The sequence below is a fragment of the Aythya marila genome (genome assembly GCF_965140915.1).
Source record: "Aythya marila genome assembly, chromosome: 1".
Taxonomy (NCBI): domain Eukaryota; kingdom Metazoa; phylum Chordata; class Aves; order Anseriformes; family Anatidae; genus Aythya; species Aythya marila.
This window is the reverse complement of record NC_139042.1, coordinates 15,322,279-15,338,229: the sequence shown is the minus strand read 5'-3', so window position 1 is coordinate 15,338,229 and position 15,951 is coordinate 15,322,279. Positions and strand designations below refer to the sequence as shown.

Below are 15,951 nucleotides of genomic sequence, written 5' to 3'. Positions count from 1 at the left end.
CTACTATCTGGAGTGGGAGGGGATTATTTTTTGTTTTCTGTACCTCCAGTCATTTTGTTATTTTTATTTGTTCACATTAATTTATCTTCTGATTGTAATTTAAGTAGTGATTTATCACTGATAAAAAAATGAGTGATCTGTCAGTGAGAAACTGTTTCTGATTTTCATTTTTCTATTTTTTCCTAAAATCCTGAAATGGATTTATAGAAGCTTTTTGAGTTTTATTTTAGCTTTGCAAGATAAAGCTAGAAACAGCACTTAAACTTACAGTTGATTGTCTATAAGTCATTTTTATGGTTGGCTTTAATACTTGTTTCCATGATACATCTCACAGAGACACCAGGCATTTTAAACATCAACCAACTATTGGCATTCAATGAAGCTCATTAGTTTTAATTGTATCTCTTTGTATGCCTATTATAACAGCACTTAAAGGCTGAAATTAATATTGTTCAGATTGATTTAGGCAGCTAAAAGTGAGGTATGTAGACTCTATCCACAAACAATACAGACAGGCAATTCAGGAAAGCAAGGGGTGTCACCTGTCTTAACGGCCCTTTTGAGGAAGGGATGAATCGCTCTACAAAGGCATTTCTCTACTGGCCAAAGGAAGAGCTTTGTTTAAAATGTTTGCCCTTTGTATGCCTACAGTTGGGCAAAAAATTGTGCCCAAAATAAAAAATAACATCATCTCAATAAGTAAAGTATAATCAAGGAGGGAAGAGAGTGGTGGAGGTGGAATCTCTCACACAAGGTTTCAGCAGATAGGAAACAGAGCAAATAAAATAACCAGTCTTGAGCTTTCAAGCCAATATTTTATTACAAGCTTTGCCATCACCTTTAGAGTCTGTGTGAGCCCTGCCGCGGGAGTTGGTGTGGGAAGTATAAGAGACGAGATGACCACCTGTAATGACTTAAAATTGGTGTGTTTATGTTTATCTAGTCAGAAATCACTGCTGTACTTCATGTGTTTTCCAACCAGTGCCACATCATTTGGTGTTGTTGGCTGCCCAGGGAACAGTATGAACTGGAGGGGGGGATGTCTCATTCAGTCCCTTCTAATGAACTCTCTTTTGCATTACAGTTGACCTGGACAGGCTGAATGATGATGTGAAACGTTACAGCTGCACTCCAAGAAACTATTCTGTCAATTTAAGGGAGGAACTGAAGCTGACAAATGTAGTTTTCTTCCCTCGCTGCCTCCTCGTCCAGCGCTGTGGAGGAAATTGTGGTTGTGGGACTTCGAATTGGAAATCCTGCACATGTGTGTCAGGGAAAACAGTGAAAAAATATCATGAGGTATTTTTACTCTTTTTCTTTTCTTTGGTACCTCTTTTGTTTATTTATTGCTTATGTGAATTCTGAAAGCTTTTCTTGGACCAATGTGTGCAGCCATGTTATTTATCATGTTGCATCTGCAGTGTGAAGATGAGCAAAAATTGCTAATTGTAGTGAATATTTAAGTGAATGCTCACTGTGATCAGTGTTATTCCTAAAGTGAAGGTTCTGCCTGGGCTTCCAGACAGGCTCAGGTAGCCTGAGGGTGGAGCATCCCTTAGTCAGTGGCATTGCTGTTGCTGTCCATGCTAGATACCAGCTTGGTGCCTCGTGGAGCAACTTTCACACCTTATGTTGCAGTAAGCATCTGTACACAAACGAACAGTGGTTACAAACAACTATATATTTTTTTTCAGTATTTTTTTTCAATATTATTTTTTAGTAACACAGAGATATGTTCCTTGAGGCATTTAACTGTGCTTCCTCTTGGTTTACACTGTATCTTTTAAACTTATGATCATGCTAGGAAATGACAATTAAGTTGCTTGTAAACTCTCTTCCCTTCCAGATTTATTACCCATAGGAAGCAGCTGAATATTTCAGCCTTAGTTTTTTTCCCACTCAGCATTTTTTTCATGCAAAACTCTGCATGAGAACAAAGTCCATTATATTTATTTGTAATCCATTCAGAACAACAAGTTTCCCTTGTTGGAGCGAACAAGGAAAGAGAATTAGAGATAATTTTTTATTCTCTCCTCTGAATCAGCATTTTCAAAACCAGACAGGAACAATGTTCACCAAGTGAACATATCCAAGAAACTTGGTATGATCCTTTCAGTGTCTGAAGGTATGTAGCTGTGTGCCATGTTGACTTAAGTTTCTGACACATATCTCTTTTAAGAGCTTTGATTTGCCACTTGGCTTAAGTCTTCAGTGAAAGTGAACTTCATGGACTTTTAATCTGGAGGTAATGTGTGCTCATAATGGCTTTAACCTGGGAGAGCCTAAGGCTGAAATAGCAGGAGTCTGCTGAAGGTCAGACTGTTTTCCTCACTGTGAATGGTGAGGTTACCCTTTTCCAAGGTAAGAGAGTTTTCTCACAATTAGCTGCAGCATATGGCATACTCCACATCATATAGGACTAGAGAATAGTTAATATTTTATTTAATTTTAAGCAAGATGCAGGGGATGACCCTGGTAATTACAAAGCAGAAAGTCTTATCTCAGTGGTAGAAAAGTTAATTGGAAAAAAATTAATAGGTATAAAACACCTAGATGACTGTGAGCTGATAAAATGAAGCTAGAATGCTTTACATATGAATAAATATTTATACAGCACCATACCATTGTACAAGAATGCTAAAAGGCCTGGCACCTCCTTCAGAGAGCTGACAGTCTACCAGACAAGATCAGTCATAGATTTGATAAATAGCAAAGCAGTGGAAGAGATGAACAATTTGCTACATAGGAGCGACTATCTGTGGGTGTCCCCGGTATGGGGATTAAGTGTTATTTCATGTATGATCAGTCCAGAAGGAAGTGAACAGTGAGTGGCAAAAATGACAGATAACACAAGAGATAAAGTACTGTTTTTCAGAAGACCTGTGAAACTACTTATAAATGCAGTTTAGAAAAGCAGCAAGCATTGGGACAAGCAGTCTCAACTATTTATTCATATAGCACTGTGCATGAGAAGGGAGGAGGGAGAAATGAGGGATGGAAACTGGACCAAAGGTTGAGTAGTGAATCAGTGTGAAGAGCTTCAGGAAAACATTTGTTTAGCACAGAGGTAGTGGGAAAAAAAAAGCAAGCAACAGTATTCTGCAGAAGCAGAGGTGAATAGAGAATAGCACACCAAGTATTTACTACGGCCACAGATAAATAGATGGGGTACTTGTATGGATTTTGACTGTTGGTGCTTAGAAGGATACGGGCAGAAGCATAAGAGATACATAGAAGCAGAAAATATACAGCAGTGGAGATACAGCAGAAGACACTTATCAAAAGCATTTTTAAGAAAAGTGGCTCAAAAGTTTGGAACAATTGCATTTAGAAAAAACAGTAAAAGATAAAAAAAAAAAAAAAAAAAAAAAAAGAACACTACCTACAGGAAATTCTGGTCTTCCCAAATAATCTCCTTTAAAAAAGACCAAGCGCAGTCAAAGATATTGAAATAGAACTAATTTCAAATGATAAAAAGGATTTTATTTTTTTTTTCACAGTAAATCTATATGAAATTTCAAAACTTAAATATAAGAGTTGGGCATAATTCAAATTCAGAAGGATTCTGAGAGAATTAGAAGCAAAATATAAGCTAAAGAATCTTGTGTCATATCTGTGTCAGAGCTTAAGCCAACTGTTGACAGCAGCTAGAAAAAATGTTGGTTGCAAACGTTGTCAAGTAGTTTTTATCAGCTGTTTGGGAGCATCTGGTGCTGGAACACTGGAATATCACACCAAGTGGGTACTGGTCAGAACCAAGATGTCACAGCATACCAAATTAATCACTAAAGTCAAGAAATTCAATATTAACATTAATACACCACTGCTTATTTATTTCACTGGTCCTTTGTTCTCTGAAAACGGTGAATTTAAAGCAGTGTTTCAGCTTTAGCATTGAATGTTTTTTGTAAGTTTAAATTTCAATTTAATCCCTGAGGTATGAATTAACAGCTCACTGAACAGAAATTTAGCCAAGTGGCTGCCATTAAAATGAATGAAAGTCATGCAGATAAATTCATATATGACATATAAAGGTATATCCATTACTTTTAGTCCACAATATTTTCCACTTTATTATTATTATTATTATTGGTAGGGGCAGGTAATCGGTTTTATTCTTTATTCATTTTCAACTCTTAACTTTAATTTTATTTAAATGTCTGGCAGTAAAAGTGCAGAGGAGGGGCTTCTCGACATGCCGATTTTAGAACCATGTATCTGCTTTACCCTTTTCGAAGCCAATTTGAAACCCACTAGCTTTAATCAAAAAGCCTTTAGTTGCACGACAAAGGACAGAGTTTCACACTTTAAGAAGTTCCCCGGAGGTGTTAATTTTGTTAAAATTCTCTGCCTTCCGCTCCAGGAGAAGGTCAACCAGATTCAAATGCAAGTCTCAATTACTTTGATTCAATTGCAAAAGACACCAAAAGTACAAGATAGTGGAGCAAAGGAATCGTTTATAGCAGCTGAAACTGAGTTGTGCAGATACCATATTTTTTTTTTCTTGCCAGGTGAAATTTGCCTAAACACTGTCCTAGAGTTTCATCTACCAAATTCCTGGACCCACCAAAGCAGCTCACCCTACACATAGATATGTTTGTTCTGAACAGTAAAAAAACGACTAGAAAACACATAACAGTTGTCTGTCATTTCTGAGCTACCCCGCATTCTGCGTGAGGAAGACAAACAGGCAAATTTTCCAGAAGCAATGGGCTGCTTTTCATCTTTGCAGCCAGTGTCTCACAGTAGCAGAGCTGCAGCATGCAGGCAGCTCTGGGGACACAAACGCCCAGCATGCGTGTTGAGAGGCTTAGAGTCCAGAGAGATTTCAAGGTTATCGTCTTATGCTCATGACGTTTTTTAGTTCCTACTCAAAGCCTTATGCTGTACTCATCACCAAGGTCTCTGAGCACTCCCTCCTAGTATCTCAGGACTAATAGCAATCACATTTCCCCAAGCTGCTACTGCTGCTACAGTTCCTTGAACAGACTATAGCTCTTTCCTATCACATCCAATTGTAAGAAATAATGCAACAGCGGGGAAAAAGAGAAAATGAGAATGCCTCAATAAGGGGTATATTTTTATTTACTGCCCTGGGAAATGCTAATAATAAGACCTTGGGACTTTTTTTTTTTTTTTTTTTTAACTTGGAAGTCTGCCATAACTTTACCAAACTAAAACTTGAGTAAACAGTTAGTTTTATGGGTGTTTTTTTTTTTTTTTTTTTTTTTTTTTTTTTTTTTTTAAACAGAGTCTTGTGATGCTCTTTGGTTTTCCGCAGCTTCTGGGCTTGCTTGAAACAAGAGCTCCTGGACAAATACGCATGATTTACCACATAGTTAGCGTCACGAACCCTGCAAACCAAACAGGACAAGAGCTGGCAACTTCTCAAAATGTCCCTGACAGCCTACCAGAACAGATCCTGAGCTACGGTGCAGGGCTCCATGCAAAGACAAAGCAAATCATGGAAATGAATGCAGTACTTCTTAATCAAATACTCACATCTGACTTGCTAAAGGGAAACTGAAATGAAAGGATGTTTTCTATTGCAGTGCATTTCTTCAGAAGTGCCTGCGGCTGCCCTTTAAGGAGAGATGGACTCTGAAGCTGGAGATGACCCAGCCCAGAGAGGCCAGGACTTGGTGCAGCTAGATCTCCAGGAGTGCTTGTACCTCACAGAAACATGAAATCAGTATCCCCATCTTATTGCTGTAACTGATGAAATGTTAAATGAGTTTCCGTGAGGAATAAACACTTTTAAGGTAGCAACCAGAATTTGTCACCGTGTATAAACCTCCACTAACACTGTACTCTGCAACACAGCTAAAAGACACATAAGGAAAAATAAAGTGGTGAAGCTGATTGCATCTCTCTTACCTACTTACTTTCTCAATGGTAAAGATTGATGCACTTTTCACTGTATATGTTGCTTTGTTCTGGTTTGGGTTTTTTTTTCAGCATTATAATATATTCAAGTTTCATGCTGACTGGAGTTTGCTTTCACAGGACATACACACAAATAATTCTCAACCACAAGGTTTATATTACTGTTAGTGTGGCAAACTCCTAACCACTCACTGCCCTGGGAGAGGCACCAGGCACCTTGAAGTACCTGCACAGCACTGAGCCTTTACACAACTTGCTGGGGCACAGAAACAGCTTTAGCCAGACCCAGCACAGTAAAGGGGGAAACGAGACAGTACAGAATGTTACTGGGAAGGAATGAACACAGGAGAAAGTAAAGAGATGATATGGGACTTCAGTAAGACAGAAGAATTCTTGCAATGGATTTGCATTTAACTAATGCAATTTGGTGTTGCCTGGGCTTTTTTTTTTTTCTCCCTTCTTTCTTCTCTTTTTCCACAGGGAAGTGAGAAGCAAACCTTAAGGAGGCGCTTGAGAGACTAGACAGTAATTCTCATGCTGTCTTAACACAGGGAAACATAAGATAACTTGACAAAGATAATACAACAAAGGAAATTGATTGAGGGATTAAAAAGAGCTAGCATCATCAAACCAATGTGCAAGGATTGTTGATTGGTGTGATTGTTGTATGTCCTGGAGGTGATAGTACATGTATGAATGAGACAAAAAGATTGTTATGGTAATAAAGGCACAGAATTAACCTAACAAGAGTTAATACATAGAAATATTGTACAAGAAGCTGCAATGGGATTTATTTGGAATGCAAATGCAAGGAAACAGAATGAGTCAGAAATGACTGCTAGATTGCAGGAGGAGCAGTGAGAGCAAAGTAGTACAGGGAGAGAATAAATGTTGATTTTTGACTAGATTAAAATGAAGGTTCTTGGGATGACATCTGGAAGTTAAGCTAATTAGACAGCTGCAATACAGGTCTGGGCAGACTGAGGCAATTTGGGAACAGGGAACACCTGTATCTGTCAGTGAAAAGCAATAGCTGGAGCCATAATGTTTGACAAGATGATCAAAAGTGAGGGTCTTGTTGATGTCAAGTACATAAAAAACATTGTAGCTTTGGTGACTCTTTCAGATGCTTGAGTTTTAAGCCAAGTATTTTTTCCCCGTGTTTGCTGTGCTACAAACAGTTGTTTCTGATTCATACAGATCAAAAAATAATAATTAAAAAAAAAAATAGAAGCAATAATCCCGACCACATTTAATAATCCCTTAGTTGTAATGCTACCACTGATCAACAAAAGAACCCTTTTTTATTTTTTCTTGTTCCTGATATCCTATAATTATTCTGAGTAAGAAAGAATACAACTTTAGGTCTGTTGTTATTTTAGGCTACATTCCTACTAGAATAAAGGTTCTTATGCTAAATTATGAACCACATTCCCATGATGCTGGCTTTGTTATGCTAAGGGTATAGCTAAACTATGTGTGACCTTGGATTAGATAACTTTTAGAAATTGCTGAGTAAGATTTTTCATTTGTATCAGAACTTGGATCTCTGTTGATGTTTTGCACTTTGGATGTGTCCTCTTTCATGAGCCTCAGACAAATGTAATTTGGTTTGCATGCTAGAATGATGGTATTTTTAGATGAGCAAAAGGAGATTAGATAATGCTGCATAGCTGCAAGTTAAAATAAATTCTGCAAAGTACAAATTTCACTATCTAAAATAGCATCCAGAGTTGCTCTTCATCCTCTATCACTGAAATATGAAGCTAACCAATATTTGGTAAACTGTAGTCATGTTGATTATTTGTAGTCTCCTTAGCCTAGTCAGAAAAAAAAAAAAAAAACTATTTTAAATGAGGCCTCAGATCTTCATTGTTATTTAAACTACTGATTAAGAATTTAACAAATAATATTAGTGAAGTCAGTATAAATAAATACTAATATATAAAGTAAATGATAATAAATTAAAAATGGATACGAGCAATTAGATACATTTTTCTTGCTGCTGTTATAAGTGTTGGCTGGGTTCCCTATTGCTCCTTGCTTTTTGTTAGAACAGAAATCACCTATAATGGACTTCTATGGCTAAATGTTGCTTGACTTCAAAGGCAAATAATACTTGGTTAGGAAGGAGTGGTTTTCCCCATCTAGCTCTACTCATTTAAAGCTGAGAGTCCAGCCATTGGGCTCCTCTATTGGTCAATGGAGTTAGCCCCACCACACAATTCCAGAGACAGGTGTTTCAGGTGAATTGTTCTCCAAAATTACCTCTGTTGCTGCTTCTACTGGAGAAGTGCTGGGCATGGGTCAGGGTGAAGACACCATCTCCAGATGGGTCCTTTCCCCAGCCGACATTATCTCTCTGCTCTCTTTAGCCCTCGAACAGGCCCCGCTGATTCTGACATCAGGTTACAAAGTATTTTTATAGATCTGAGGTTAAAGGGGCCATTGGCCTTGACCTCCCATGCTCCACAGTCCACTGTAGAGCACCTTACTGCCCCAAAGCAAGCACCAAGCTTGTACTATAGACTTACTAGGAAGGCTGCTGTTTCTTGATGTCCTCGGACTGAGATCAGAAACCACTTAGCTCCTTGGAGGGCTGTCCAAGTGTTGAGTTGCCCTGACTTAAACAGCTGTTCACTAATTCCACACTGAGTTTATCTGGCTTCAGATTCCAGGTGCTGTTTTTGGTGATGGCTTTAGTCTTTAGTTAAGAGAATCCTTCACAATCTGGAATCCGAATTTAATGCACAATCAGTTAGTAAGACTCCTGGCAGAGAGCATTTTCTTTCTATTTCCTTCACCACCACCACAACATAAAATTATGCAGTTGTCACAGTCATTTGACCCTGAAACTTCTCAGATGATCAGTCACACCTACAAAAAGTGCTGTCTGGCATAGTGGCATGCTCATGTGGTTATCCACATGTAAAATGTAACAAGGCACTGATTCTCTTTTTCATATTACGTATAAACACTGAGTCTAGCTCAGATGTTAAGTCCCATGTATTGCTTTTATGCTTTTATGTATATATATATATACACACTGTTTTAATAGCTTTATGACCATAATTAACTCAGTGTTTGATGAGGGTGATATGGCTGTAGTTACATATTCTTTTTGAGGCAATGATTTGAACAGCTGAGGCACTGCATTTTGATTAGTAGTGACAGACATTGCTCCTTTAATTTGAAAGCTGCAAACATTTTTTTCTACCACACAAAATAAAGCTTTTGAACATTCCATGTCCTTCCTTATATCCATATTTTTATGGCAGAGATGCTTCTGATCTCATCAAAAAGGGAGCAATAAAGGGTCCTAAACAAAATTTCTTTGAATTATTTTCATTAATTCAGTAGTTCCTCACCTTTAAGGAGCTGACCATGAAATGAATAAACAGCAGCTATTTTCAAAATAAAGGGTTTTCTTTCAACTACTGTGGTCACCAGAAATGGCCTTATTTCCTGATTCTTTTCAATTCTCTGTATTTAGTTGAAACTAAAACTATTAGATGGAAGCTAGACTGAAAGCTTTGAACATCAGTTCTGTGATCAGCTGTTAAAGCAGTCCAATTTCAGCTGTGTTCAAACACTTCTTTCCTGTCTTGTCTGAGGAAATGTCTGCCAATTCATTTTTCTACTCTTATCAGCAAAGCCCATATACAGTGCTCGTTTCTTAATATAAAACACAAGGAAAATCCCCAATCTGTCAGGAGGTCTGTTAGCTTAAATACAGCCCACATCTTTGCTCTCATCCGATTGCATACTTTCATTTGCTCTCAATTGAAAAAAGCATATCTACCTACCTACAATCTTGCAAAGAACCAGTCGTCTGAATTTGTCAGGTTTTGATGAAAGTCTTCCTTAACTAAAGAATTCTATCATGGGTTTGGCTTCAGAAGCTGTACTTCATTTTAAAAGTCTGTTTTCCCTAAAAAAGAAAAAAGAAAAAAAGAAAAGAAAAAATAAAAAAAGCATGTTTGAAGATGCAGTCTGTTTTGAGCTCTGTAATAACCTCAGTAGCCAGATTACATTCATTTCCTTTCTGTTTTGGATGACAATGTGGTACAGTGAGTTGTCTGGGATCAGGATTTAGGGCCTATATTGAGGCAGTCAATGTTCAAAATTCAAATCCATTATATTTTTTTCTTTGTTTCTAATGGCATGTCTCTACATTTCTAAAGGTTTCACAACAGGTGAAAACACCATATCTGTACTTTGCTTAGGCACAGTCCTTCCTCTTAGTAGTACATAGGTTAAACATGAATTATATCACAAAACGGAGGATGTTCAGTGTTCCTCTCTTTTGTTACATCCCACAGCCTTCCTACCCTCTAGGCATTACCAGTGGACAACAAACTCTCTCATCCTGAAGGCTGCTCACCCTTCCTTTCCCCACCAGCTCTCCCAAACATTCATGGTTAACCTTTGGCAAGTCATTCAGACTACTTTTTGGGGCTTCCTAATTCTATTGAAGCTGCCAATATTTTGTCAATCTGCTGTCCAACCTTTTTCCTTCTCCTTCCCCAAATCATTTCAATTCTTGTATGAGGTTTTGAGGTCAATGTACAGAGAGTACTTGGTACAAAAATGAGGTTATTCCTTGAGTGACAGCATGATCTGTTAATTAGGGGGTCTGTTATTCAGTCTTTAAGATGAAGGTGTTTCTGTGGTTGAGACACTAATGGGGCTTCAGTGGTCCACTCCCCAGCTGATCAGTGATTTTGGCAGTTCACAGACAAGATGGATTTCTCTCCACCTTTTGAACAAGCAAGACAAATCTAGATGGTGTAGAAGTGCCTTGGCCAAGCCAATATGGCTCACAACAGCCATAGGGATGAGATGATTGGCTCTAGCATCTTACCAGCACATGGTTTCTGGTTTCTGGAATGGCTTGATTGAGTTGCTTTGGCAACTGGTAGTTCTTCTACTGATCTGTAGAGAGCCTTGAAGAAATAGTTTCATATTCTCCATCCACTGAAGTTTGATAATGATGCATATCTTTCTGTGGAGTGTGCTTTGAGATTTAGGGAAAAAATGCTATAGGAGGGTTAAGATGTTCTTGGTTTTTCTACTCAACTTTTGTACTTGATCGAAACTAATACTTGAGTTTTAGGGCAGTAATTTGAAATTATTACCTTTTCTGTTAAACTACTACAAGCATTTCAACAACTAGTGGTGATATGAGCTTTTAGACAGATACTCAACCTCCAATGGTGGGCTCACTAAGCATGCCCAAGCAAAATGCCATCCTCCTCAACCTTTGCCAGTCCCTTTTTCACATACATATGCTATCACAGAAGATGAGATAGGACTCAATATTATGGCTGTTTTCCACATCTTCACACCATTTTCTATGAAATCATATATTCATATAATAATTTGGTTTGGAAGACATTTCTGGGGGTCATCTAGTTCTATCTCCCATTCAAAGCAGGGAGAATTTCAAAGTTATAAATGTTATGAAAAGTCAGATTCTAGAGAAACTCAGTGGTATCTGGGTGAATATTTTGCACAAGCTCCATTCATATCCTTCTGCCTCCAACAGGCATTTCATTTTTGGACCAATTCTAATGATGTATACTTCAGAACTTTAAAAATGTTTTTAAAAATGTTCCTTGTTCTTTAGAGCAGAAATATTATACAAGTGAGAGAAGGGACAGAACAATTCAAATATATATGGGACTGTAAAGACAAACCAAAGGAAACATGCTTGATAATCAGCATGCGAAGGGGCAGCTCTGGACATGGTTAGGGAACTGCACAATACAAAGATAACTGATGTAGAAAATAATCCAATCTGTCAAAGCTCCAGGAAAAACAATACAGCAGGGTGTCACAGAGTGGGAAAAAAAAAAGAAAAAAAAAAAAAAAGAAAAAAAAAAAAGCTGGAATTATAATTAAAATATGTCCAATTAACAGAAAATAAAATCTGAGCTCCAAGGTAGAATCCAATAACCATTCCAGTCCAAAAGGGGGAAACAAATAAACACCAAAGTACAAATATATTGCCAAGACAGACTACCTAAACATTATCTTGTGAGTATGCAGGTGTATGTGTCCATGGGAAAGGGTGTTGGTGCAAGCTGCAGATGAGGCTGGTCAGGGTGGTATCCTTAGGGCCCCAACACTCTCATCCTTTTATTTCTAGCAGCATTTTCTAATTGATGTTTTTCTCTTAATCCTGCCAGGTGCTGAAATTTGTCCCTGAGGCTGGGCATCCTCGAAGGAAAGGTAGAACCAGGAACAACATGGCTTTAGTAGATATACAGTTGGATCACCATGAGCGCTGTGATTGTGTCTGCAGTTCAAGACCACCACGATAAAACAAAACCAAAACAAAACAACAACAACAACAACAACAACAAAAGAGAGAAACAGAAACAGAGAAAGAGAGAAAGAAAGAGAGAAATAAAAAACCCAAGACCCACTAATTGCAGCTTACCAGACATTTACTTTTAAGCGGGATTGCTCTGAGGACCTTTATTCACTAATCACTTGAACTTTGTTATTAGCCTGCCTTTGCAATTAGCAAAAATGATTAAATAATTGTTGTGTTTCAGTATAGCCATGTTGATTAGTGCCACGGCAGCTAAACAGGTATATCATAGATTTATATATCAGCATCCAAGAATATAGGGTTATGGTTTTCTATAGCTAGATTCTGAGGGTTGAGATTTCAAGAGCTCACTTGCAGTCCTTAGGCACACAATAACGCCCACTGATATTGTGGTAATGAAAGAGCATTTGTTGTGTTTCTGCACATCTCTCACTCAGTATTTCCTATACTCAAATTCTGCTGCCATTTCTACTTGCTAAACTCTCCTGACTGGCAGTAGGGTTTTGTGGGTATAAATGAAGAGAGAATTTGAGCCTGTATGATTGGAAAAGGGTTAATCCAGCTTTAAAAAACGAACTTCCCAGTGTTCCCTCCCAGCACAGTAAGATGCAATGAGGAAAATCCATGACTACATGAAATCTAACACTAGTAGAGTCAAATCTCACTGTCTGTACTTGAGCAAACCTTGTGCTGAAATTACTAAATGCTTTGTGTAATCTGGGACACTAGTGGTGGTAGGGGGTACAGAGGTGGGTACTTTTGCCACGATGACTCCACAGGAACCATCGTCCATGTGCTTCTGCAAGCACAGTGAAATGGGGCTCCCTTCACATCCCCAAGTAAGTCCCTGTGGCCTGGGCCTGATTCTGATCTCTACCCACCTGAACTGGACTCCTGCCACTTGCCCTGAGCAAGTTGCCCAGGAAGGGCCCTCTCTATATGAAAAGCAAGATAGAGCTTCCCCAAGTCCCCCCCTCACTGTATTTGGGGGCGTGTTGTGTCTCCTCAAGCAAGTGATGAAATAGGGCACTTGTTTGTTGAAAATATGATTTGTTTTGCAGTTGTGTTACTGGGAAACTAAACTGTGTTTGAGATTTAATTATCGTTATTTGGTTTGGGGTTTGTTTGTTTGTTTGTTTTAAATATGGATTATTATAACTTTGTCATATATCCATTAATCTTAGTTATCTGAGGCTAGTTGTCTCACTTCAGCTATGTGTATTGCCATGGTTAAACTGTTGACAGTGAATTTCTTTTTGATTGCATTTTGTTGAGGCATATTAGCTCATTAAGCAATGTCTGTCTGTCATGGAAAATGTGCATCATTTATTAACTTCCACAAGAATATTAGTAAACACCACCTCGTAATAAAATAAGCACTTTACAAGCTACAGCATAGCTTCCTATGCCTTTTAAAATATTATGAAAGTGCTCTAGATGAAAATAAAATAAAACAAAATAAAATAAAATCTTTCCAAAATAGCTTTAAAGGCTTTAAAATGCTGCTCCAAAAGTTGTTCAGTGTAAAACACAGACAGCTTTAGGTCTGTGAAAGAACTGGAGTTCTTTCATGAATGTAACAGAGAGAATGGAGTGGCACATTTAATGGCTGAGGTTTTATATTTAATAGCAGACATAGACTGCACTGGTCCATCTTGTTTATGTTGCCTCTTGTGTTTCTGCCTCTCTGAAAGAGCAAAGTAGTTTGACAATAGTGTGTCATAATTAGTGAAAACTGTTATATGCTATAGTATAATATTGAAAGCCCTTAAGGTGTGTTTTAGCAATACACAATTTTATGTTTCATAATGTGCAGTATTGTTCAGACTTAGCCTCTCTATCAGCTCAAGTATTTTATAAGTGCTTTTTTTATAATTTTAACAAAACTTTGCTGAAACATCCCTTAGAAATGTTGTGTTGCTTTTCCTCCTGTACTTTAACATTTAAGACTCAAAATATGTGGGGTTTTTATTATTATTATTTATATTAATTTTTCCTCTCTGGCTCCCAGATGTCTATTTAAAAATGCTCCCAAATGCTGTGTTGGGAGGTGATTCATCATTTTTCACAGCAATTCATTTTAAAAGAACAACACTGTAACCAAAGACTGCTGGCTTCACTTCTTTTCAGGGCTGTTTAAAGAAGACTTCATTCTTTGTCTGTCTCTAGCTTTATAACAAGATTGACCCAGACCTTCCATAATTTTCAGCTAATTTGGAAATAAATTTGCATGTCAGACCTTGACAGTACTGATTGTTTAAGAGACACTCTTTCTAATGCATATTCCTGACTGAATTGTGCTTGAAGTATGCTTAAGCACTCTAGCCTAATAGTACCAGTGCTAGGAATCATCTGTCTCACATAATTTTGTGCCTTGAGGGATCCTTTGATTCCCACACATCAAAGGAAGATGTGCACCATGTCTGGCATCTCCCATGCTCCTCTGCTTGCTCACCTGGTCTCCATCCCCACCAACCCTGTCTTGGGAGGTGTTTACACCATCTAATTTTGGAGATCCAGCCTCATCGGAGAGCCAGAGTCACTTCTCCAGGGAGCAAGGAGAGAGATGCTCTTACAAAGTATGCCATAGACCCGAGAGATCACCCAGTATGGGAATTTTCTCTCTCTCTTTTGACTGTGTAGAGAGATTTAAAATCTGATTTGAGCATCTAAAGGAGATACACCATGTCAGCTGGTATGATTACTCACTTTAAAGACTAAACAGCCAATAGTTTTGCTAACTGATTTAGATTCAGGCAGCAGTGGATGTCAGGATCCAGGAGGAAAATTCAGCTGTAAAAGAGATTGGTATAACAGGGATTATCCTCTTGCTTAATGTTGGGTTTACTTTCTTAAAAAGAGGCTAAACTTGTCACAAAACATAAAGTGTTTCTCCTGTGACACTTAGCAATGAATAGAACCACTGACCAGGACTCACTGCTTCATGCTGCCATCTGCCATAAAGACAGCATGCTCCAGGCCAATGCAGACGAGTTAAGGATGGGTTTTATGTTGCAGTGAGGGGGAGATAAAAAACATCAACCAAGTAAAACTTTCAAACTCCCTGACCCCAACCTGTAGTGAATCTGGCAAAATCAAATACCAGCATTTTTTTTTTATTTATAGCAGAAATTGTAGAGATGTTTTTCCACACCTATTTTTTTCTTTCATTTATGTAATAATTTCCATGTTGTTTACATATTGTTTTAATATAAAAAGCAATGCTATTTAAAAAAAAAAAAATCTCATTCATTTTTATTGGTGGAATTGGGCACTCTAAAATATATACATTTTCAAAGCAAACTCAAATAGATTCTTAATTTCAAAGCCATTTACTAAATTTTTATTTAGTGTATTCTTCTGGGATAAAGCCTACTTTCTCAAGTGCAATTTATATATATATTTTTTGTTATTTCAGTTAAGTGCAGCTTTTGTAGCAGTATTTTTTACTTTATGCAGTATGTAATGTGTCTTATCTTGATGAAAAAAATAAATACTGCTTTTGAAAGAAAAGTGATCTTTTTGGGTGATCATTCAGAATTCAGATGAATTAAAAATGAAATTTACTGGAGGACATTTCCACAACAGGACATCATCCATGCTGTCTCTGAGATTTTTAGTAGTTTTTCCCAAGAAGAACATCATGGAAAAACTAAGGTGTGATTTTGGGATAATCAGATTTAAAACTTACTGCTAAGCAGCAGTAGTTTGACTGAGGTACAGCA

General features: G+C 37.7%; 1 protein-coding gene across 6 annotated transcripts in view; it reads left to right on the top strand.

Annotated features, from left to right (window-relative positions):
• PDGFD (platelet derived growth factor D) overlaps positions 1-15,739 on the top strand; it is a 144,128-nt gene extending 128,389 nt beyond the window's left edge. For all 6 annotated transcript variants that reach the window (XM_082782235.1, XM_082782232.1, XM_082782234.1 and 3 more), the window contains 2 exons: positions 1,085-1,299; positions 12,078-15,739. In XM_082782235.1, the coding sequence (XP_082638361.1) occupies positions 1,085-1,299; positions 12,078-12,212 (350 nt within the window). In that variant the 3' untranslated portion in view covers positions 12,213-15,739. The remainder of the gene's footprint in view (positions 1-1,084; positions 1,300-12,077) is intronic.
• The last annotated feature ends 212 nt before the right edge of the window (positions 15,740-15,951 follow it).